This window comes from Coenobita brevimanus, chromosome 95, assembly GCF_032717465.1.
Source record: "Coenobita brevimanus isolate Jiangsu-jjx chromosome 95, ASM3271746v2, whole genome shotgun sequence".
NCBI classification, from domain to species: domain Eukaryota; kingdom Metazoa; phylum Arthropoda; class Malacostraca; order Decapoda; family Coenobitidae; genus Coenobita; species Coenobita brevimanus.
The window spans coordinates 33,130,796-33,157,028 of record NC_137048.1 but is presented as its reverse complement, the minus strand read 5'-3'; the positions used below and the strand labels follow the sequence as shown (position 1 = coordinate 33,157,028).

The 26,233-nt window shown below is 41.8% G+C and overlaps 1 protein-coding gene across 1 annotated transcript in view; it reads left to right on the top strand.

Moving 5' to 3' along the window:
- LOC145413222 (afadin- and alpha-actinin-binding protein A-like) overlaps positions 1-19,463 on the top strand; it is a 45,742-nt gene extending 26,279 nt beyond the window's left edge. Inside the window, exons 11-12 of the mRNA XM_080282952.1 lie at positions 6,760-6,926; positions 18,522-19,463. Of these exons, the coding sequence (XP_080139078.1) occupies positions 6,760-6,926; positions 18,522-19,359 (1,005 nt within the window). The 3' untranslated portion in view covers positions 19,360-19,463. The remainder of the gene's footprint in view (positions 1-6,759; positions 6,927-18,521) is intronic.
- Positions 19,464-26,233: the final 6,770 nt, after the last annotated feature.

Sequence of the window (26,233 nt, the reverse complement as noted above, 5' to 3'; positions counted from 1 at the left end):
AGCAAAAAACCAAATCTCTCTGAAAACTGCCCATTTTCTCAGGTAAACAACAAAAACACATAAATTCGAAGAAAAAATTGAAAATTCAGTGATTTTTGTGGTTGGTATATTTGCCACTTTGTTTTGGTGGCGCTGTGGTGTATCCCAGCTGATTCACACAGTAACTGGGTGACTTCTCTGTTCCCGCCCACTCAGCCACTTCCTCAGTCATTCCCTCCTGCTCCCTCAGTCAAGGCTTGAGTCATTGTGCTGCTTGTTTAACCCCCCTATAGTGTTGCACATCTTGTCAATATTCATGAGCTCACCATGCCTAAAAGACTTGGTGAAAAGAGTGAGGGCCTTGGTGGTGTAGAGAGGAAGCACAAGTCACTCCATAATGGGAAAGGTGGAGATATTAAAGAAATTTGATAGGTGCCTCCGGGAAAGCACTTTTTTTTCTTTCTTTCTTAATTTTTTTCTTTTGTAAATACAGATCACCGCTAACTCTGAATATTTACTACAAGCTGTTACAGTGATTTAGAAACCATAGGTTACATTTTTCCATGGCTACTTTTTTTTCTGTAAGGAAATCACCAAACATTAACACAAGTTCCTATTATCCCAGTCATTTTCATTTCTTATTCTCCCTTTCATTTTCTGATTACATAAAAAAAAAAAAAAAAAAATCACCCTGTACAGTGTTGCAGCAGCTATTTTATTAGGCTGGAATTGTGGTTGGGATTGGTGATGTGGCTGCATGATGATGGAGGAAGCACGGCTTGTCCACGTTGGTGGCCACGCGGCGGTGCAACTAATTACCGAATATGTGGTCATTTACCGAAACGGCACTTTTAACCCCTAAGTGCCGGGTGACAGTTATATCCGAAGCGAAATCGGTGGATTCAGGGGTGCCAGGGGACGGCTATAACCGCAGTTGTTTTCACGCCACAGTTTGAAGTGACTGCCACTTGATCTCATCACCAAAGAGTGGGGATAGCCTCCCAGCACCCGAGACAAGCATACCTCAATCGTCCCTGCGACTCTGTCAGGTGTAGGACAATGGTTTTCTTGAGTCTCATGTCCGATTCCGTTCCTGCCAAGCCTCTTTCCAAGGATACTAGGAAAGGGCTGAGTGATGGTACCATAGGGCATGTCTTGGATACAACTGTATCTAGTTTATCAAGTAATGGAGAAATTATCGTGCTGAGAGCAAAGCAAAAGTCGGTGCCACGCGCACATGCATGAAAACAGCCTGCCTTGCAGCCAAAAATGACGTATATTCATAACGTCCTTACACATCAGTGCAACCACCTACAAACCCGGGGATAGTTTTATTTGCAAGAAGAAGATTTGGTGAGTAATGTGGTTTTTAGTTTGTTTTCCCTAACTGCTATGCTTTCCGAGATATTAAGGTTTGAGAACAAGCAACTTTGGAACAATTGCCCATACTGAGTGGGTGACAATGGTATAAACAGCCCGGTGCGGAGGGGTTAATTTATAATTTTTATCGCCATATAGATTCATACACACCTAATTATCTGAAATCAGGTAAAAAAAAAAAAATGTGCATAATTTAACCATCCATCCATTGATCATCCAATCTTGTGTTGCCCCATGAGGAGTGCAGGAACTCAGGACTAGGCAAGTTGGTCCTGACATTTAAGATAAGAGTGACCAGCCCCATTCATCACTGAGTGGCATTATGCGAGCAGTAAACCCCAACCACCCCCTAGATATAAACCTGCCCAGGCTCAATCCAATTGGGGCGCCTTAATTACCCACTAAACCATCAGGTGCCATAATTTGGTTATATGGCTACCACCTGGCATAGTAAATGGTTTCCTAGTGTACAGGAAATCATTTGGCTTGTCAGTCAGTGTACTGTAGAATCATCCATAGACAGAAGGAAGAGGAAAGAATGCAGGAAAGAAAGACAAGAGGAAGGAAGGAAAGAATGAAGGAAGAGAGGAAAGGGCAGTCACCCGAGAACAGCATTAAATCGAGTGAGTGGATGATAATTTAACTATTAATAAAAAGAAGTCAGGATTTAGACCAAAAACATGCTAAAGCTAGCTGATGTTTCCCTTTTATATTGCCAACATGCCTTGAAAGATGTCTGTTTGCATAAATATTGAATTAAAGTTCAAATAAATGTATGTGCATTTTAATTCAATATTTGTGCAAAACAGAAATTTGTTAAGGTGAGTTGTGAGCAAAAGGCAAAACACTTCTGCTAACTTTGGCAAGTTTTTGCCCAGAATCCTGAATTTTTATTACTGTAATAGTTGAATTAAGCACAAATTTTTAAAACCAAATTTCAGATAATTTGGTGTGTATGAACCTATATGGTGATAAAAATATATTTTCTAATGAAAAGTGCTGAGTCAGTAAATGACCACTGATGTGGTAATCCATTGCGCCATCCAAGCAGGGGATGGTGAGACGCGTGATGTGAGCTGTGCCTGTTAGCTATACACTGCAACCTACCAAACTCATTTCAACAGGAATTTAATCAGTACAGTACAGTATACGGTATTATACAGCAGTGAAATGGCGGGGGACAGGGTGACGTGGAGGCAATTTATTTGTGGCTGCCCTGTATGGGATTAAGGTGTCAGGCAATAGATAGATAGTATAGAGTATTGCACTCTTTCCTCATCCTTCTGCCTATGGGTGACTCTACACTGAATGACAAGCCAAATGGTTTCCCATACACCAGGAAACCATTTACTATGCTGGGTGGTAACCATATACAGTAAACCCTCATTATACAATGCCTCATTGTACGATATTTCGCTTATACAATGTCAAAATTTTAGTACCCTATGCCCACTATACAATGGGAACGATTTGCAACAATGATGGATCATCCGCGGCTCAGTGAACAGCGAATGTGCAAACGCAACAAAAACGTCCTCACACCGTCGGCATTAGACCACACACACTTGTCCACCGGTCCAGCCTCATTAGCTAGCCCTGCCCAGCCAGGCAGTTCTGACATTGGAGGGCTGTGAGTCCCTGCGACTGTGAGGCCGAGTAGTGACAATTTGCCGTCAGGACGATTCCCCATCATTTATTTACGTATCAGTTTATGTAGCAAGTACACTAGTTTTTTAATTATGTAAGTTATAAAAGTGATGGTGGTTTATTGTTTATATAGTAAATGTAAAATATGGCATCAAATCATGGGCATTAAATGAAAAATAATAATATATTGAAACGTGAATCAGCTGATTTATGATCGATCCTTCATCTTAGCATAAGGCTACATACGAGACATTGGCATTTATATAAATGCCTAATTACCTTAAGTGAACAATCGACATACTTTGGAATTACAGTATACAAATAATCTTCATGTTACGTCTATATAAATGTTTCGGGATATTTCGCCATCAAGTCAGTTCGCCATCACAACAATAACAAGACAATTCGCCATCGGGACTTTTCGTCGTCAGGATGATTCCCCGTTGTTTATTTTCATATCAGTTTATTTAGGAAGTACACTAGTTTTTTAGTACTGTACTTGTACCTCTTCAAAGTCGTTTTAAAATATACCCAGGATGTTGTAGTACCAATGGAAATTAATGAAAACAGCTGTGGGTGATGCTAGAACATAATTCAAAGTCAACTACAGCAAGGTAGAAACAAGTTAAATATTGTCTAAAAGTGCAACTTACAAATGATATCCAAAGCCAATGCTATTGAATGAAAATAGACTTTGATAGATCCCCCTGAGAATTAGTTATTAAATTATCAGTTAATCAGTAATAAGTATGTTTATAGAATGACGGGGAATTGTCCTGACGGGGAACGTCCATATTATGACGACGAATTGTCGACTTCATGGCAAATTGTCGACTTCATGGCAAATTGTCTAGGAACCACATAAACAACCGTTGCTTGCTTCAGTAAAGGTAAGATCTACTGTATACTGTAGTTTTCATGCTTTTGTCTCTATTCACTATTAATGTGTTACTTTAAATGTTTAAACATAAGGATATTTCATGTATGTGAGTGCTAAAGTGTGTGTATGTGAGTGTTTAGGCACGTCTGGGAACGTATCCCCATTGACTCCCTGTTATAATGGGATTGCTATACGATGGATTGCTTTACGATGGGGTTTTCAGGAACGGAACCCCATCGTATAATGAGGGTTTACTGTAACTATATTATGGCACCTGGTGGTTTGGTGGGTAATAAAGGTGCTCAAATCGGATTGAGCCTGTGTAGGTTTATATCCAAGGGGTGGTTGGGGTTTCTTGCTCACATTATGCTACTCAGGGATGAGTGAGGCTGGTCACTTTCATCTTAAATGTCAGGACCAGCTTGCCTAGCCCTGGGCTCCTGCTCTCCTCATGGGGCGGCATAGGATTGGATGATGGATGGATGGATGGATATACAGTATTTAAAACCTTTTATACTGTTTTCATTACCCTTGTTGTAATTACAGTATATACATTTGGTAATGATAATACAGGTATACCTCTATATACGATACCTGTAGATGCGATACCCCAACTTACCAATGGGGGTAGAAATACCACCATACCTCTGCCTCCCTTTCATTTTCTACAATCAACACTAAGTCATCAGCATACAACATCTCCCATGAGAGTCCATTTCGGAAGTCACGTGAGAGAGTTTCAAACATCATGACAAAAAATAAGGGTCTCAAGACTAACCCCTAATGCATGCCAGCCTTCACAGAAAACTCATCCCTCAGATCTCCATGCACTCCCACCTGGGTGTGAGCACCCACATTCAGAGCCATAACCACTCTAACCAGCCACTCCATGATTCCAAGTATTGGACAAGACTAGCTGGATGAAGTTGTGACTTGCCAGTCATTAGAGTCAGGGCATTATCTTCCTCACCACCCCTCCTGTTTCCTCTGATAATAGTTATTTCTGTTTTACTGTCATTCAGCTTAAGTTTCCTCTTTGTCATCTGGATTTTAACCCTATGACTGACAATTGTCAGTTTACAAGTTTGCCACGTAGAGTCCTATGACTGATGACTGATGATCATAGAAGGTCTGTCAAAAACTGCCGAGCACTAAGCCAGCCCCTTTTATGATGTAAATAGTTCCTACCCAATCAGAACTAGGGGATGAGGTGGTTGGAAGGAAGATCCCACCCCCTCACCAGGTCTGTGGTGGGACCTCTTCCAGCCATTACTCTCCCTCCCTCTGGCTGATTGGATACAGCCTGCCCTGTCCCCTCTCACCCAAACTACCCACCAATACCACATCTACATTGTATTGGGGGGTGTCTCATGCCTGCAATCCCCCCCCACCTTCACCTCCCTAATCCCCCTCTATATTGAATGACACAGCAATTTACCTGCTATGATCGCTTTGTGTGTTTCCTCCCACCATAATATCCCCACACACCTCCCCTGCATTGGGGGTGTGTCTCACCCCCCCTCACCCCTACCAGAGGCCCTCCACCCCACCTTCACCTTCCTCTCTCCCTGTCCTTAGTCCCAAATATGGTGCAGTAATTTCCTTGCCATGAGTGGCTTGTGTCTCTACTCACACCAAAGTAACCCTCCACACCACCTCTCCCCCGCATTGGGGGTGTCTCACCCCCACCTGACACCCCCCACCCCACTTTCACCTCATTCCCTCCCTGTCCTTTGTACTGAAAATGATGCAGTAATTTCCCTGCTATGATTGGCCTGTGTCTGTCTACTCTCTAAAATTACCCACACACCACCTCTCCCCCACACTGGGGGTATGTCTTACCTCCACCTGAGACCCCCCCACTCTACCTCCACCTCACTCCTTCCCTAACCTGTGTCCTGAATATGACACGGTAATTTCCCTGCAATGATCCACTACTAATCCTTACCAAATGACACTGATGCCTAGAAAGGTTTGTTATAAGTTTATAGTAATTTATGTAAGGTTATTAGCTCTCAGGCTGGCTCCTGCACCTAGTTTCATCAATAGAAACATATTTTACATTGATTTCATTGATTTTGGTAAGGTTCTTTAGCAAAAATTAGTTTTTTGCCAAATTTTTTGGTTGGATTTTTTTTTTTTTTTTTTTCTTCCTCTTGCTGACTCCTACACCTAGTTTCATGAATAGAAACATATTTTACATTACAGTAATTTCATTGACTTGGTAAGGTTCTTTAACGAAAATTAGGTGTCTGCCAATTTTTTCCAGTTTTCTCTCTTACTGCAGTGGGGGGCTTTTATAATCTTTGACGGGCAGGTTTGTGATAACCATTAGACTTAGGGGACTGAACTTGGCATTTTTTGGTGTGTAAATTCAAGCTCTTCAAATCTATAAGAAAAAATTTTACCTTGGTAAATGTTGAAAAATCAACCCTGAATTGTGGCTGGGGTGGAACATAGCTTCAGAAGTATGTGGTCTTAAGGGGTTAATATCAGTCTTCTCTTTGCCATCTAGATCCTAATTTCAGTTTCGTTTTTGCCCTCCAGATTTTTATATCAGTCTTTTAGGTTTCCAGCTTATTCTTGTTATCATTAATATGTGTCATCATAACATAAAGCTGAATGTCATCAGCATAAAAATACTAGAACACATCATGTGCATCAAGAAGAGACAATAAACTCACTATAGGGTGAATTTCTAGTTGAGTGTTAGGCTATATATGGACCACCATGTATGATCCCTCAGTTTGAAAAGTCTCTACTAAGGTGAAATAAATTCACCTGGAGATAGGAAGAATAAAATACAGTATAGTACAAGATGCATCATCAGACTGGAGGGGTTACAGCTTTACTGATTTATTCTTCCCCAGCAGGATAGTGGTGGGAGCTTATCAAGTGGGAGCTTAGAAGCATTTGATTCCCCTCAGCGCTTATTGTACGCCATCCCCAACCTTACCCCACCCCAGGGTAATATCACTCATGTTCAGGGCGCCACACTCCCGGTCGTGGGGCCTTCTGTGCTCCCAAAACAGCAACAACAGTAAGTATTTATCTGTTGTTGTATGAGAAAAGTAACTAATGTTTGTGTATTAATCCTTTAACTGCTTACTTGCTTTGATTTTTTTTTTTTTTTTTTTTTTTCCCCCACCCTGAGTTTGAGAGCAGCGTGATGATGCAAATTTTTGCAGAGTAAAAATAGAGAGAATGGATGTCATTACAGCAGTAGAAAGGATATATGTGAGTGAGTTTGAAGGTGGGAGGAGGTGTGTTAAGCCATGAAGAAGGTGAAAGGATATGAGAAATAACCATGAGAAAGTAAGGTATGGAAGTTGATGGAGGTAGGGAGTTGACAGAGGGTTGAGTTTGTTGAATGAATTCTGTACTGATGAGCACTTGACAAAGGTTTGTTAACCCTGTTTGATTTGACAGTCGACAGATTGACTCTGGTAGTTTCCAGTGCTTGAACTGATTCTTTAGCCCATTTTACAGGGCATGCTTGATAGTTCTTCAATTTTTTTTTTCTTTTTTTTTCCTACTTTACTTCATTTTTAGGTGGAAAAAAGTCCAGGATGATGATGATGATGATGATAATAATTTCATATTTAAATATAATATAATAATAGTTTATTTTATAGCACAATATTTCTGGCTGTGAAAAGTCTCAAGCAGTTCAAAAACTCATAGCTTGAACTAAGTAACTCATGGGAAAAATTACATCCTTGCCAGACCCACTAGAGACTCCAATTTTACACCCATTTTAACACTATTTTCACTCCATGGGCACCACACCAGCAGTGTCATAACATTAGTATTAACCACTTCACTTTAATGAGTTTACCTTCTGTTATTGCCATCACCAGACAGTATCATTCAGTTTGGAGAAACTCTTAGAACTGGAGACTAGTTATAATCTTCATAAACCCGTTAGTACTAGAGGTCCATCCCATATAAGTTTGTGTGGCAGTAGCAAGAATTTTTTAAAAGTCAGTAGATTGACAACGTTAACAAGGGAGACAGGTTGTTAAAAAGATACTATAAGAATTATGACACTGCTAAGCACATGACATGATTTGTTCCTCCTCAGATGCATGACCTCCCACTGCATCACAGCAGAGGAGTGTGGTGTGCTATCACTTTTTAAAAGTTCCCCAACCCTTCCCTGCCAGCTTTGATGATGAGAGGTGTTATGTGAAGTATTTTTAGTTGATGGCAATATTAAGCACACATTGGCTCTCTCTCTCTCTCTCTCTCTCTCTCATTCATGCTACACCAGACCAGACGATATTTTCCTTCTGCCGTTTATTGGATGGAACACACCTGGTAGTAGTAGGTGGTTAGGTTAGCTTGGTGGTGCTATGAAGATTTAATCATCATTGATTTATTGGTTGGGTCAGTGTAGGATAATATAAAATGAAGTGTCAGAAAGATGTTCACTTGCATGTTAACCTCATAACCCCTAGGATACACAATTCGATCAACTGAACTTCCCTGAAAACCTGTATATGGAACTAATTTTTTGACTCCTACAGAAGTAAAGTTTTATACCCAAGGCGTAGAGCTTGAATTTAGACACCTTATGCCGCAAACCAGAGCATTTTAGACCAACCTTTTCATGAGGTATTGCATGTCAGAACTGAAAAAAGCTACCCTTCCTGGCAGGGCAGCTCCAGTTTTCTGTGTTCCCACCCCCATCCCTCCCTCATTCCTCCCCTCCCATGACCTTCCTTACCCACTCCCATCACCCTGCCTCTCTTCTTCCCCTCCCCCTACCCCACCTTCTCCCTACGTGTCGAGTGGGGTTGGTGGAGGATTAGTGCCCCTCCCTGTAAAACAATTAACTCTAAGCCCTTGGCCACCTCGTTTGGGATACATGGCGTCTGGCAATGAATGAATGAATTATTTTTTTTTTTTTTTTTTTTTTTTTTTTTTTTTTTCTCCAAATAAAAACATGCACAATAATTATGTTGGTGTTCCTCACTCCCTCCCAGTACACTTCCCCCCCCAACACTTCTCCCCTTCCCACCTTTCCTCCCCCTGTCCCCTTCCCTCATAGCTGTGTAGCTGTGCAAATAAAAAAAAAAAATGAGCAAAAGCATGCAAAATCTTTTCCTTGGTGTTACTCACACACTCCAGCACCCTTTACCCTCACCCCTTCCCCCTCATCCCCTCCCTTCAGAGCTGTCAAATCAAGTAGCTGTAAGAATTTCGAGGGGAAAAAAACCAAGAGCTACCCCCTTCCTCCCCTACCCCCTTCAGAATTTTCCATCTCTCTCTCTCTCTCTCTCTCTCTCTCTTTTTTTTTTTTTTTTTTTTTTTTTTTTTTTCAAACAACAGCATGCACAATAATTATGTCGGTGTTCCTCACTCACTCCCAACACCCTTCCCCCCAGCACTTCTCCCCTCCCCACCTTCCTTCCCACTGTCCCCTTCCCTCATAGCTGTGTAGCCATCAGAATAAAAAACATACATGAAATAACATACATTCTATGTTCGTGCATCGTTGTATGCAGTTACACAAACAGTAGTCTGGTATTGAATGAAAACTCATGACGTGAATAGTAACAACGACATGTAATACTCTAGGTGGGGGGGGGGGAGGTAAGTGGACTGCATACTACAGGGGATGGGGGTGGGGGCGGGGTGGGGAGAGGCTTGGAGGGGTGGTACGGGGGTGTATAAAGGTGGGAGACAGACACACAAGACAAAGAGGACAGGCAGAGAGGGAGTACAGGGGTGTGGAGGGTGGGTAGAGGGGATATAACCCTCCCCAGGGAGACAGGGAGGGGGGGAAAACGGGGAAACCATGGTGGGATGATATTGGTTGGGGAGGGGGAGGGAGGGAGGAGGAGGTGGTCAGAGGCGAGAGAGGGAGAGAGGGAACAAAAGTACTGGGGTAGAGGAAGGTGGTGAGAGGGCGGTGGGGGAATCACTCCCCCCTACCATGGGTAGGGGCCCAGATCCTCCCCCCTCCCTACTCAGGACTTAGTTCTCATTGGTTTGCATCGATATATGTCACAATCGGGCTGAATCCTAGCATCTGCAGATTTTTTACAAAGGCTCCTCTGTCAATCACTTTCAGCATCTAGCATAATCCTGAAAAAGGATTGATCGATCCTGTTAGTACTTTAGGGGTTAATAGCTGCCGGCATTGAACGACACTTTACTGCACCGGTGCTTGTGACATCGAGTTAGCGTGAGCTATAAAAACCTGTGATCAATTATAGGAAGGGAACAAAGGTCGCTGGTATGTTTACATGACCCTACTCTACCATCCCATGCACTCAGGCGGTCACGTCATCTCGGATGTTTTCGCCCATATGTTTACGGTACATATTAATGGCACCTTTGCCGTAATTTTATGAATTCTTCTGTGAACCATAGGGAATCACACAATAGGTTTAGGGCGCTAAAATACACACAGCCAATTGTGCCAAATGATTCTCTTAACATCTGTAAGAAAAAGAAATTGATGTAAGAAATCTAAAAAAATGGTTCCAGGGCCGGCCAGGAAAGCACGCAAATTTCTGAATGCACGGCCACTGAGGGGTTACTGATTGAAATCCTAATACTGGTGCTTGAAATTTTCATGACTTTGTATAACCCTATTGACTTTGAATTAAATACTCAAATAGCTTTGCTAGCTGTGGTGATAATAAGATTTACGCTCCATTTGCTGTCTCTTTCTGTGCATAGTAAATTTGTGCCAAATCTACTAATATTTATGAAGTGTTGTATGTCTTTCATTTTAGAATTAATGTAGCTCCGTAGTGCAGATAGTAGTTTCATTTTGGAAGATGTAATATATGACACCTGCACACACTTCTTCGTAGAATAACAGCATCTGTTGTTATATGTTAATAGCTGTCTTTAATTAAGTCATCATTAGTAATTAGTGTAATTATTGATGCCACATTTTATGTTATTAGTTTACACAAACACTTACACACATGCACATACATTTATTTTGTTTTCTTTTGTTTATAAAGGCTACATCATGCTTGCATGCATTGGCCTTTGTCACCAGGTGGCAGCTCACTGTACTGCTTGATCTCTTGTAGCCTCAACCCTGTCCTTGACGTTCACGCCTTACCTTCTATACCCAGTTGTCATCTTTCACCCTCTCAGCATGCCCGAACCATCTCAATCTATCGCTTCTCATCACGACACTAATACATTCAAGTCCCATCTTTCCTCTTAACTCTTTAATTGCAGTCCTAAACTACTCAGGCCTTTTATTCACATTCTCATTATTATCATTTGAGTCTATGAATATCCTCTTTCTTTACTGGCCAAGTCTCACTACTGTACAGCAATACATTCCCAACACATGCTGCATACAATGACCCCTTAGCATGGTGTGAGAGCCCTCTCAATGTTAGGAGAGGCAACAGTTCCCTGAACTTCCTCCAGCAACTCCTTACCCTAGCCATAGAGCTACCTTCAGCACATAAAATGTCAACCAAATTAAAAAAACTTCTACACATTCAAGACACCCTACAGCAAGAACAATCCTTTCACGCCTCTCAATCTCTGCATGCTCTCCCCATCATACTGCAGACCAGGGTTGGATCAAATACTTTTTTTTTAGAGGTCAAATACAAATATAAATACTTCTGAAGTTGATACAAAAATACAAATACAAATACTTTTTTTTCCCATTCATCCTTCCATCATCCAATCCCATGTTACCCTATGAGGAGTGTAGGAGCCCTGGGCTAAGCAGATTGGTCCCGACATTTAAGATGAGAGAGACCAGCCTCACTCATCCCTGAGTGGCATTATGTGAGCAATAAACCCCAACCATCCCTTGGATATAAACCTGCACAGGCTTAGTCCGATTGGAGTGCCTTAATTCCCCCAATAAACCACCAGGCGCCTTAATTTGGTTATACAGTATGGTTACCACTTAGCATAGGAAATGGTTCCTGGTGTACAGGAAACCATTTGGACTGTCACTCAGTGTAAAGTCTCCCATAGGCAGAAGGAAGAGGATAATACAGTTACAAATACAAATACCTACATATCAGAATTACATTTTATCATCATTAATGCATGGAAAATTTCACAAATTGCCTGTAAGTAACAACACACAAAACAGTATGAATAAATACAAATACAAAATACTTTTTTCTGGGTGCCAAAAATACATTTACAAATACATATACTTAGTAAATGTATTTAATACACTTCAGATACAAATACAATCATATTTGTTCCACCCCTGCTGCACACACATGAAGTCAGCGTTGTTTCGTAGCGTGTTTCTAATACATCTACCTCTCTTATGCTCCCACTTATCACAAACACTACACAAGATGAAGCTACTTCCCATGCCCTTATGGCAAACAGCACATGGCCATATTTCCTTTGCATTGGCAAAACCACCACCAACCATAGATATCATCACTTTTGTTTTATCTGCATTTACTCTCAAACCCTTGTACCTCGTTGCAGCTTTCCACTTCCTAATATTTCCTCCACCTCTCTTTCATTCCCTGCAGTCAACATCAAATCATCAGCATGCAACATTTCCCATGGAACTTTATTTCTGAAGTCAAGTGAGAGAACTTTGAGCACCTGGTATACAATATGGGGTTCAAGATGGCAACATTCATGGAAAACTCATCTCTCAGATCAATTCTAGAGGCTCGTCAGGGTCCAGGGAGGCTGGAGGCTGGGTGCCTGTGGCTTGAGGAGACTGGTGGTTGGAGGAGACACAGTGACTGGAGATATGGCAGCAGTCAAGGTTGATGAGGACCTGCTTCTGACAAAAGATTTCTTTTAAGACAGCACCCTTGTCCTTGGAGGTTGGAGTCTTCGACTGTGGGATTCCTTACAACTAATGGATGGACAGTTGTGGTTCAAATGGTGGCAGTTGCATTGGAGTGAACAGCTGCATGCATGTTGTCTACATTGTCTTGGCCCTTTTTTGTAGTTATGCACTCGTTGCCTCCTTTTAGCTTAGCCTTGCACTCCAGAGCCCTATCCATTTGTGGGTCGTGGTCCGTCGCCAGGTCAACTGTGTGTTTGGCAGAGTCTGTGATGTCTGCCAGGTGCTTTGTGGTAAGCTCCTTGGCTGGCAGCGGCTCTTCTCCTGACTCTTCGCTTGCCTCTTGGCTCCGCTGCTTGTCCAGGAGGAAGAGATTCTCCTCTGTAGGCTCCTGGGTGTGCAATTTGAGGTCTTCCACATCAAAATTATCCACCTCGTGAAAGCCAGCCTCTCGTGTCAAGGTAGCTGTCTGCTGGTGAATACAAGGGACTTCCTCTTTTGGGAAATCTTGAATATCTAATGCCACCTCAGGCCACAAGGCTCACCACACACCATTCTTATTGAAGGATGTCACTTCCTCCCATGACAGTTTGATGTTTTCAAGGGCTTGCTTGATAGTACACCCCTTCCAAGACACCTTGACTGTCTGCTGCCACCATCAAGTCCATCATACACCTCCTCATGTAGTATTTTTTTTTATTTATTTATTTTTTTTATGCGAGGAAGAAGGAACCAAAGGCTGAGCCCGCAAAACGTTCCTTCGAAGAAAAAAAAGAAAACAATACAAAAGAGAGTCAAATTCAAAATCCATTCATTTCGAGATGAACGTTGTGATAATGTTCAGGTCCGTCGGCTGCAGGAGAGAGGTGGTGTTCAGTGGCAGGAAGACAAACTCAACTTTAGGGTACACGTCCACAATTGTCTTTGGATGTCCTGGGGTGTTGTTGAAAACAAGGAGACTCTTGTTTGCAAAGTTATTTGCTCATGTGACTTTCTCAACAAACAGTGAAACAAAGTCTATTATACAAAAGGTGAAAAGTAGTCATTCATGTAGTCCATGAAAACGACTGCATCATCCAGGCCTTCGCATTGAAACATCACTCGTCCAGTAACCTCTGCTTAATGTTTCCAATGAGTACATATGGTGTCTCCGAATGATAGATGAGCAGCGGCTTCAGTTTAACATTGCCCTCTGCGTTGCCACTGAACAGTTAGGCGATCCTTGATAGCCCTAAATCCTGGCACAGACTTTTATTTCCTGGAGATGCATGTTTGGGATTGCATTTTCTTCCAAAAGAGGCAAGTCTCATCCATAGTGAACACCTGTTTAGTTGATTACTCACCCTTACTTACGATTCTGGTAAACTTCTGGAAACTGGTTTGCTGCCTCAGTATCTGTACTTGCTATTTCTTCAAGCATTTTAATATTGTGCAGATTTGCACATCTCATGAAGTGGGAAAACCAGCTTTCACGTGCTGCAAGCATCTCACTGACTGGGATAACCTGGACCTCTGATGGTGCACCGTATGGCCTTGCACCCTCACCACCCTGACCTGCATGCACACTGCTAACACCTTCTCCCACAGCAAATGTGCATCATGTTCAGCCGTGCACTTGTGCCACAAACTACATGCCTTTTCTTGCATGAAAATCTTTAATAGCACAATATGGACTGCTTTCTGGTTCTGCAGCCACATTGTTAGCAGCCATTCCATTTCCTCCATCACATCAACATGGGAGTGAGTTACCTTCACCCGTGCAGTGGATGCTGTGCCTGCTACCATTTCCCACACTTTTGCACGTGGTTGAAGTATGGTGCATATGGTGGAGGACGAAAAGTTAAAGGCATGGCACAGGCTGGACATGCACTCACCACACTCGTGACGATTCACAGTTCCCAGTTTCACGACTAAAGTAATAGGCACTCGTACATGCCTGATAGGCACTGCACTTGCAGAGGTAAGGGTGCACTTGGAAGGCATTACGTAAGCTTTTTGAGCTCATAGCACAACACTAGAGAACAAGAAAAACTCTTGTTAATGGGTGCATGTAAGGTATTTCTCATGCCCATGGCAGCTGGTGTAAGAGAGTGAGAGAGAGAGCAAGTGAGATGAGAAGTGGAAGGAAAGGGCAGAAGGTGGGGGGGGGGGAGAGTGGATCTCGCAAGTACCTCTGACCCACCTCTGTGTCATGGCCCTGCTGAGACTGTGATGGGACACAACAATCTTCTCGAATTTTCCACACGTACCAAATAATTTTCACACTACATCGGATTTTTGTGCTCACATTATTGAATTTGGGTCTAAGTTGCCTGTTCTCTTATCATTGGTTTCTTGTGTAGCAGATACTTGTGTAACAGTACCTGTCTGTATATTTTTCAAGAAGCTGTTAGACAGTGAATATTGCATCAGTGGTCCCTTTGCCTGGCATAAAACCAAACTGCATCTCATCAGTAATCACTTTTTCCCTTATCATACCTTCCAGGATTCTCTCCATTACCCTCATTATCTGGTCCAAAAGTTTTTCGCCTCTGTAATTTCCTCTTTCCAGGGCATCACCCTTCCCCTTCTCCGCATTAACAGTCACACTCTTCAGCAGATCATCTGGAACAACACAAATATATAATCAGATTTATCAGATCAATAACTAAACCCACTCCTATATCTTCAAAGGCCTTCACCATTTTAGCATTCAACCCAGACACACCCACCGCCTTCCCTAGCTGACTCTTGCTAGTATCCCTGCTTACAGTAACAGCATCAAAGGCCAGGGTCTGAACACTGGATCTGGTGAATCCCAAACTTCCTGTATGTGTGTGTGTGTTTAACATAAAATTTTAAACATGATATGCAGTTGGCTTCAGTGGATGATTTGTCATAACCCACAAGAAATTGTACATGTTTTTATTTATTGGTTTGTAAAGGCCTGTAGAAGCTTACATGTGTCAGCTCTTTCATCATTTGCCGGCTGTTCAGAGTTTCTTTTTTCTTGTGAGTTATTGTGGTATCAGTTAAGTGGTTTCTTTTTAATAATTTTCCCAAAGGGAAGAATGTTGAAGACCCACTTCATGACTGTTTTAGAATTAGATTTGTGGTTGGGCATATTGACAGGGTGAAAACAGAACAAAAATTTTATTTAGTGGATTAATGTATTGAGAGTTTGCATTGTTGTGTTACTAACTAGCTCTTTTGATTGCAAGGTCATCATCTTGTACTAAACCAGCCTGACCCCTTCTCTCCCCCCTGCAGTTTTAGCGATACTAAAAAGGGATGGCGAACCTCCAGACGGCTGTAGTTAGTAGCGGTAAGTTTTTCACATGTAGACTCTCAGACAGTGCTTTTTTGCTCTCTTTAAAGTATTACACAAGCATTTATTTTGGGATTCTATCTGTGCAGGTTGTAAAAGGAAACTAAATGGAGATGGGGCCTTGTATTCTCCCAAACATAAGTTGTACATAGGATTGCTTTTTCATACTTTTTTCATTAATAAAGGAACCAAACACTGCACATCAAATATTGAATATTGGAGTGGAAAGTATGAGAAGTAAAACAGCTTATAATAATAGTTAAATGTTATGGGGACAGTCTTGTAAATTGTTGGATCAGGTATAACTATGACACCTGGGCTTTGTACTGGTGTAAGAATGCAGTGACCCTACTACTGAACACTGGTATGCCTTGCTGTTGCTGTACTCAACTCATTTGAATATGGGAAGATGATGATGGAGTATATCAAGTGTGATAAAAAAAAAAGTTTTGACGGTGATTGGCAAGCTCAGCTTTATTGAAGATTAGGCACATATTTCAATATCCCCTTCAAAGTAATCACATTCTGTATCCACACACTTGTTCTCATGTTCTTACCTGTGATGGAAGCATCAGTGAAACTCTTCTCTTCAGGTTGCTAGTGAGGTCCCATTTCAGATTGGATACCTTCATTTGTGTCAAAGCTATATCCTTTCATAATGAACTTCAGTTGTGAAACAGTCAGAAGTCACAAGGTTGCTGAGTAAGGTAATTAAAGTGGATGTGGAACTTATGGAATTTTTTCATGGGCCAGATTCTGCAGAGTAATAAGCATTATATCACTGGGTGTATTGCAGTTAAACAACCACCTGCCAATCCATATATCATGTTGGTTGCATTTCATGCCCCAGGCAAATGTTTCAGAACTTTCAGGTAGAAAGCTGCAGTAACAGTAATGTTTCTGGGGAAAAATTCTTTGTGCGCAGTTTCTTCCATGTTAGAAAATGCAAGTCACCTGACCTTTCCCTGCAGTCATGACCGATGAGCATTGGTAGTTTCCACTGAAAGTACAGTAATGTCTTTTGGTCTCTGAGTCATTCCCATATTCTAAAGTGTCATCCTGTTATAATCTTAGATAAGAACATTGAAGCTAATGTACATTGACCAGTCAAGTGGGAGGAAGAAATGTTTTTAATGACCCTCTTAGTTATCTGTGATGCTGTGATCATTTTGAGCACCAAAAAAAAATTAGCAGTGAATGGGTCATGTAAATTTCACCTTGACCATGCTGTGGTGCACTGGAATGTGTTATTGTGTTGTGTGATACTAAATGACAACTTGAAGGGGGCAGGCAGCAGCATGAATCACTGGCCACTTATTACATAATTGGTGAGTCCATTATCAAAACTCCTTAATCACATATTCTGTTTTACTTTGGTGTGGTAGTAGATTCTTTTGCAACAGTTTACATATACAGTTCTTTTCTTTTGACTCTGCTGACATTTAACTTTTGGTACTGAAAATAGTTATATCAGGTACTATGTATATGCTCCTATTATGATTTCCAAGTCAGTAGATGATACTGTCGTATTAAATAAACAGCGCTGAGCATGACATTTGGCAGATAAGAAGTTATGTGAGGTCTGATTGAAAAGTATCCGAGCATTAGCTGGTGAAATAAAACAAGCTTACACACTCAGTTCAGACTTTAATCCCATTCAAAGCATGTCCCTTGAGGCTCAGCACACTTAGCCCAGTGGTCCTTTTATTGCTGGAAGCATTTTGTAAAGTCAGTTTTTGGGATCGCCAAGATCTTTGCTGCATTTGTCTTTATATCAAATCTCGAACCTTGCAGTTTCATCTTCAGTTAAGGAAATAGCCAAAAGTTGCAGGGAGTCATGTCAGGAGAGTAAGGAGCCTGCCAGACCTGTGTGATCCTGTGTTTGGCCGAAAAATCCAGGATGAGATGGCATGATTTGGCTGGAGCATTGAGGTGGAGCTGTCAGTCCTGTGCTTCTTACAACTCTCATCTGTTGCAATGCACTGCATTCCGTAGGCAATGGAGAACTCGTAGGTAGTACTCTTTATTGATTATTTGGATTTCTGGAGTGCACTTGTAATGAGCAACACCTGGTAGTAAAAAAAAAAAAAAAAGAAAGAAAAAAAAAAAACTATCAGCACCTTGCTCAGAACCTGCCATGCTTTCTTTAGCCATAACTTCATTGCCAAAAGCCTGCTGAATCTTCCTGATAGTTTCAGATTGCATGTCACCAAGTTTAAAAAAAAAATTGATGCAGTAACATTACTCAGTTCACTCAGTCATCATGACATAAAATGAAAATGCAGTGAGCAAGAAGAACACATCCTCATACACATGCTGCATGGCAATGACTGGGCTGAGCAGCAGCACTGAGCATACTCGAGCATGTGCACAATGATTCAGGGTCGTGCTTCACTGAGTCGCATTCCCTTGCTTCTACTGGTTTATGAGAAAAAAAATATGTTTGGATACTTTTTAATCAGACCTTTTGTGCTGTAACAGAGTAGCCTAGGTCAGACTCTTGCTAAATTTTATGTGAATTTTCGTAGAAAGGTATCACAGTAGCCTTGTGTTTTCAGTTGCAGCTACCGTGGTTCATCTAGTCAGAGGATTCCTGTGTGTCGTTTGAGATCTGCCCCAGCAAGCAGAGCCTCCTCCATTCCTCGCCAGTTTGGTATTGGTGATGATGAACACATGTCCAGTAGAAGCCTGTGGGGCAGTCCTCAAGTACCATTTTCCCGTCCTCGTACTTTGGAACGTGACAAACCAAAGTGGCATTCCAGTGCAGTTACACATCTCAATAGGAGCAGAAGTCAGAGCAAAGGAGACCTTACCAGGGAGGATGGATTTGGAAGGAGACTGTTCAGTTCTTCTTGTTCCCCACACAGACAAGCCAGTAAGACCCTCAGTCCCCCGAGAATACCAGTAAATTTCCAGGATTACAGATGCACTCCACACCTGGCTGCGAAGGAGGCTGTGTGCAGAATCTGTACAAACCATCAGGAGAACAAATGCAGTCATTTTCAGCCTTGGACTTCCCCTTCTCAAGTGTCTAGGAAACTGATGCTCCCAGTCTCTGGTTGTGAGCTGTACCAGTTTTCAGGACATTGTGATGAACAGGGCACAGGACCCAGCAAATCAGTAGAAGCCTTAGAGCAAGATCTTGTTGACTTGATGGATCAGATTGCTCAGAGATATTGTGAAACAGCCAACAGCCCATCTCTTCCCCGCTCACACAGTCCTCCACTCTATGAAGAGGCCCCCACATCAGAGCCTTGCCCCAAACAGATCCTATCCTTCCTGAAGACCGCCCCAGACAGCTTGTTGGGGAGTCGTGGGTCTAGTCAGGATCTTGGCTCAAGTGAGAATAGTCCAAAGAAGACATCCAGGCATACCCAGAAGACTAGTCACTGCTGATAAAATGGTATGCCATGTGTTCATATACTGGTAGTTTTATTCTAAATGCAGGGTAGTGAGATGTTCGGCATTGAGTAAGATTAATTTGTATTTTAGCTGTAATTGAATAAAGCACTTTTTTTTTTTTTTTTTTTTTTAATATATAGTGTATAACCTCGTTATAACGGACTTCAGTATTGGGGAATTCACTTTTATAGGACCTGAGGAGCCAACTGGACAAATTTCTTATGCATCAGAAAAAGTCCAAAAAAGCCAGAAGCAGTCCACCTCTTGGAATAATGAATAAACAAACAAACGGAGGAGATACCATAACATCGGTCCCTCCTCCCTCTCTCTTGTCCTCCAATTCTTCTCTTCCACCCCGAGATGGGAGAGAGAGAGAGAGAGAGGTGAAGGTGAAATTGAGAATGAAAATTAAAGTAATTGTGAAAATGAGTGTAAGGGTGAAGGTGAAAGAGCATGGAAGTGAATGTGAATGTCAGAGTCAGCAGAGAGAAAGAGAGAGAGGGAATAAATACGGGAATGACAAGTGGCGTCCCCTTTCCGATAAACAAATGAGGGAGATAGGCATAACATTGGTCCCTCCTCTGTCTCTGTCTGTCTCTCTCTCTCTCTCTCTCTCTCTCTCTCTCTCTCTCTCTCTCTCTCTCTCTCTCTCTCTCTCTCACTTCAGGAGAGAGAGAGGCGAAAGTGAATTTATAAATGAAGGTCAGTGAAGGTAGTGTGAAGGTGAAAATAAGTGAATGTGAAAATGAAGTCAAAAGTGAAGGTGGAAGGTGAAAGTGATTGTGAAAGTGAAGGTGGAAATGAAAGTGAAGGTGAAAGTGAAATCAAAAGTGAAAGTGAAGGTGAAGATTAGGTGAAAGTGTGGGTGAAAATGAAGGCAAAAGTGAAGGTGAATGTGAAAGTGATGGTTAAGATGAAAGTGAAGGTGAAAATAAATGTAAAAGTGAAGGTGAAAGTGAAGGTGAAGGTAAAAGAGGTGAAAATGAAAGTGAAGGTGAAGGTGAAAGTGAGAGGTGAAAATGAAAGTGAAGGTGAGTGAAGATGAAGGGGAACGTGAAAGTAAAAGGGAGGGTGAAAGTGAAGGTGAGTGAAAGTAATTCTAAAGGTAAACATGAAAGCAGTATTGCAAGTGAAGGTGAAATGGAAATTCAAAATGAGTGATAGTGAAAGTAAGTGTGAAGATGAAGGTGAAAGTGAGCAAGGAACTGAATATGAAAGTGAATGTGAATGTCAAAGTGAACTGAAAGCAAAGGCTAAATGAATGGGAAGGTGAAGATGAAGGTGACGAGGAAGACAAAAAAAATATGAGGTAAAATGGAAGTGCCCAGTGCGAGAGAGAGAGAGAGAGAGACTGTAGAATAAATGCATGAATGACAAGCGCTTCTCTTTGCATAAGGAGGAGGAACTCCAGGGAGGAGTCCAGATGTCTCTTTTATCGGACTTTCGCTTTTTTCGGACTGGCTTGTGCCCCAATTAGTCCGATATAGTGAGGTTTTACTGTATACCAGTACTCTAGACTTTACTTATTGGGTACTCGTAAAGTACCATGTAGTACCTTCTCTTAACTCCGTTAATCCTTTAATAGGAGGCAACTGTTGTAGAAACAACCATAGTACTGTACAGTATTAAGATATGAAGAAATAATGAAAGTACAGTATTTTTGTAGGTAATGAGCTGTTATGGAGTACCATGTTATAAAGGACATCTGTTGAAGGCCATGTGCTGGAAAAGAAAGTTAAACATAAGTAAGTCATATATCCAGCACACTGAAATATGTACAGTATATTTTCATGGTGCTGAGAGACCGGAGAATATGTTGCAAGAAGGTAAACTCATTATGTAATGGAGAGTTGAAGGATTCCCGGTATGGTTGTTGCGTGAGGGTTGAAAGAGGGCAGGGGAGAGGTTTGATCACATGACTAGTGTTCAAAATGAATCTGAGGAGTGTGAAGGAAACTAGATGAGAGAAGTTTCAGCATGAAAAATCTGCAAAATAAACCAGGAGGCTTTAAGTGAACTGACATTAATTCAGTTCAGTACGGTATCAAGATCATTCTTCTGGAGGGAAACTTAACAGGAGCTGAAGTGATGGCCTGAAGACTATTCTTCCATGTGTTGTATTAACCCTTTCAGTCCAGTGATGTACATCTTATTATATTCCTGCTATCTTTGCATGACTTTATTCAACTTAGGAAGGATCTGTAACAGTGAAGGTTTCAGTTAAGGCTATAATTTAGATTCACCAGTTCAGAAAGTCTCTCCCAAGCTGAATTTAATCATTAGGAGAACGCAAGAGAAAACCTTAGTGGACTTCATCAAAGTGAAGTGGAAATCTTCAGTCATACAATGTCTCATTTAATCTTGTGACAACCAGTTCATTTTCTTGGAGTTTGTATCAGTTAAGAATTAAAAACAGTCTTCAGTACCCACTTCATTATGAGACAACTCCCCTAAGCTGAATAAATTTTTGGCAAAAGACTATCATAAACATGACATCATCATTGGGAAGTAGAAACTCCATCATCCTGAGGGAGTCTCTTTGGCTGAATAAAATGGCTGAACTTTATATGGAAATGTAACTCAGAGTATGTCATTATGCTGAAAGGATTAAAAACATTTTAGGTATCTGTGCAGTGTCTGTGTCGATATACCATCTCTGTATTTCACTTTATCCATTCACCAGTGTCACATTTTACTGGTGGTAGGTGCTGGCGACTATCATCCGCTCACTTGATGTGCAGCCTACTTCTTTCTCACCCTTATCATTCTTTTTCTGTGTCTGACCTCCTCTCTGTTACATCTTCCTCTTCATCCTGTCTCTTTTTATTACTCATTATTCCACATCAGATGGCCTACTCAGAGTGCCGAGCCTAATGGTTTCCGTGGTTACAGGAAACCATTCACAGTGCTGGGTGGTCATCATATAATGAAGTAATGAGGTGATGTGGAGGCTGCTGTGGTGCTCCTGCTAACTGGTGCAGAGATGCAGATGCAGCATTCATCCAAGAACCAAACCTCTACACTTTTTTACCCATGCTTCTCTGTGGCAAGGTGCTGTCAGCTGCTAGGGAACATCAATTCATTGCACAGGATGACCCTACAAGGGTAGTTGCTTGCCTGGGATTGATGGGTCTGGCAGTGAGGCAGACTGAGTTTGATCAAGTGCAACTCTTATTATTGCCCATTCATCTCATAAATTTCTCTGATACTTTTGCCTTTCATCCAACTTATGCCTGCATCTGCATTGAAAAAAGTACTGTAGTTTCAACAGCTTAGGCTTTAAAAGTTTAGCATTCAGTGCCAACATTCATTCTACAAAACTAAGAAACACACTACATTCCCTGTAAATAATAATTCATCTTACTGACTTTACCTGGCAGGTAATGTGGAATGCATCTACTGAGGAGAAACAAATGCTTACAAAAAAAAAAAAAAATAGTGCAGAGACTAGTTGAACCTGTGAGGTAGAGTCAGGATACCAATGGTTTGAATGGTGAGTGAATGAGTGTCTGGCATGTGATGTGGTGTGTGGGATGAAGAGAAGATGGAGGGGTGTGCAAGGAACAGCGTAGTGGAATGAAGAGGTGAGACAGGCTGTGGCACAAAAGAAGAAAGCATACAATGAATGGATGAGAAATAGGGGCGTGGAAGAAGTTGAGAGGTGGAAGAGAGAGTTATATGTAGAAAGAAAGAAAGAAAGAGGTGAAAAGATTAGTAAGAGAGAGTAAGAAGAGAGCAGATGAGGAATTTGGAAGGAACTTTAGTGTAAAGTGGAGAGACTGTAAGAAAATGTCCAGGAAAGAGGTGAAAAGAGTAAGACAGGGTGGAAGTGAAGTTAGCAGGGGAGTGAAAGATAAAAATGGTAGATAACTGTAGTCGCGGCGCGTAACTCTGAGGTTGTTATTATCATGCTCTGGCAACCTACCATTCAAAAGTGTGTCTGATTTCGTGTATAATATGAGACGCATGTGATTCATGTATAATATGTTTGTGTATAATAATATATGTGTATAATATATTCGTGCATAATAATATGATTCATGTATAATATGACATGAAATCGGACGCACTTTTGAATGGTAGGTTGCCAGGGTACGATAATGACAACCTCAGAGTCGTGCGCCGCGGCTATAGTGGAGAAGGGAGAAAAAGTGAGCAGATGGAGAGAACACTTTAAGGAATTGTTGAACATAGAGGATGGAAGTGGCTGGGAGGAGGAGGGAGGTGAGAAGACAGGAAGAAAGCAGTAGGAAAGAAGTTGTGGAAGCAATGAAGAAAGTTAAATTGGGGAAAGCCCCAGGAATTGATGGAGTGTGTGGTGAAATGCTGAAGCATGGGGGAGAGACAGTAATAGAATGGATGTGGAAAATGTGCAGATTGGCCTGGGAGGAAGGTAGAGTCCCGGAGGATTGGAAGTCAGGTATAATTATTCCCTTGTGCAAAGGAAAAGGGGAAAAAGAAGTGTGTGGTAGTCATAGGGGCATTTGTCTTCTTAGTATAATAGGAAGAGTGTATGGTAGGATACTTATTGACAGAGTTAGAGAAAGAACAGAGGAATTAGTTGGAGAAGAACGGGGAGGCTTTAGGAAGGGAAGAGGTTGTGTTGATCAGATATTCATTCTTAGATCTTTAGTGGAAGAGTTTCTAGAGAAGGGAAAGAAGTTGTATGCAGCTTTCATGGATTTGGAGAAAGCATATGACAGGGATGATAGACAAGGATTGTGGAAAGTATTAAGAATATATGGAGTAGATGGGAAGTTGGTGAATGCTGTGAAGAGTATGTATGATGGTGCTAAGGCTGCAGTGCATGTGGGTGGTGAACTAAGTGAATTTTTCTCTTTGAAGGTTGGGTTGAAACAGCGATGTGTCATGTCTCCATGGTTGTTCAGTCTGTACATGGATGGGGTAATAAAAGAGGTGCAAGGTAGGGTAGTGGATGTTGGAGTGGCCCTGGTGAGAGAGGGTAATGTTTGGAAACTCCCTGTACTGTTGTTTGCAGATGATACTATGGTGTTGAGTGAAGACGAAGGAGAGCTGCAAGGCTTGGTGGATGAGTTTGGGAGAGTGTGTAAGAAATGGAATCTAAAGGTGAATTTAGGGAAGAGTAAAGTGATGGTCTTTGAGAGAGGTGAAGTCAGTGAATGTACAGCGAGGTTGGATGGTGAGGAATTGGAAAATGTGAGTACGTTTAAGTACTTGGGTAGTGTGATGAGTAAGGATGGAGGTTTGGAGGGTGAAGTGCTTGAAAGGGTACAGCAGGGAAGAAAGGTTGCTGGTTCCTTGAAAGCAGTGATAAGTAGCAGGGAAGTGAAAAAGTTACTACATGACAGTATTGTGATACCAACTCTAACATATGGAAGTGAAGCTTGGACGTTGCTGGAAGGACACAAGTCGAGAGTGAGGGAAGTGGAAATGAGTTGTTTAAGAGGAGTCTGTGGAGTCACGTGGAGAGACAGGCTGACAAACGAGGATATAAAGGAGCGTTGTGGTGTGGATGTGGATGCGATAGGAACCGTTAGGAGGAGTACATTGAGGTGGTTGGCTATGTGAAGAGGATGGAGGGTGAAAGACTGATGAAGGGAGTGTATGTGAGTGAGGTGGAGGGGGGAAGAGGGAGGGGGAGGCTGAAGATGAGATGGAGGGATGGGGTGGAGAGGTATATGAGAGAGGGGGGTGTGAGTTGGGAGCAGGGCAGTGAAATGGTGGGGGACAGGGCGACGTGGAGGTGATTTGTTTGTGGTCACCCTGAACGGGATTGAGGCGTCTGGCAATAGATAGATAGATAGACTTTACCCTATCCTTATCGATGAACTTAGCCGAGGGGATACCGGTAGATTGGATGGAGGGATTGTAGGTGTATCATAGATTAATGGCTTCCCCTCTATCACCAGAGGAGTGTAATGTGGGCCGCTGCTAGTAAAATGGTGCGTCGTTGGGTAGAGTGAATAGGTAGGTCTCTTTCTTTCTTACCTTTCCCCTCTGTGTATCATAAGCGACGTGAGTTATAGAACACTCTTGGGTTACGGAGTTTATTGTACACAGTTATAATGAAATGTGATTGACAGCGTAATGTAGTGTGACGGCAAACCTCCTAGCTGACCCTGTCTCCTGCCTTCTGCCCTCGATTGTACTCTCAGGCTCTCTGACTATGCTCTCTGAAATCTGAGAATATATATGGCTCCATGGGGATGTAGTGTCCAGTAGATATCCATGGTTAGTTTCCATGACGTCAAGTAACTGGCTCAGTCTGGTTAACCTGTACGTATCTTGAAATTCTTGTATTGTCTGGACTATGAGAGATTGTTTGAGATACAGACAGGTCCCGATCTTATGAGCTAACTGGGAGCAAGGATTTTGCTCGTTAGTCGAATTCTTGTTAAACAAAGTGAAGAACTTATGGGAAAAATAGGGTCAGGGAGCAAGGCCTCCGAGCAACCTCCCCCAAAACCACCAAAACTAACTTTGTGATCATTTTAACCTGGAATAAGGGGTTAATATAAGAGGGTAATACACTTGAAATATAAAAACAGCATTAATATAAGCAGAATAACATATAGGTAAAATAGGGATGGGGTGAACAACCAGCCAAGTAACCTCCACCGACCACTATCACCTATGACAGACAATTTTAAGCAGGAATAAAGGGTTAATATACATGAAATACAAAAAACAGCATAAGAAAATGGACAGCTGCGGTGCAACCCTCGTCTCGATTCTCGTAAGTTGGCATTTTGGGGGATTTTACCTGCTAATTAAATAGGCGGTGGAGCAAATTTTAAGACCTCGTATTAGCAAATTCTCGTTAAGCGATTACTCATTAACCGGGACTTGCCTGTATGTCATGTGTTACGACATTCTTGATGGTCTG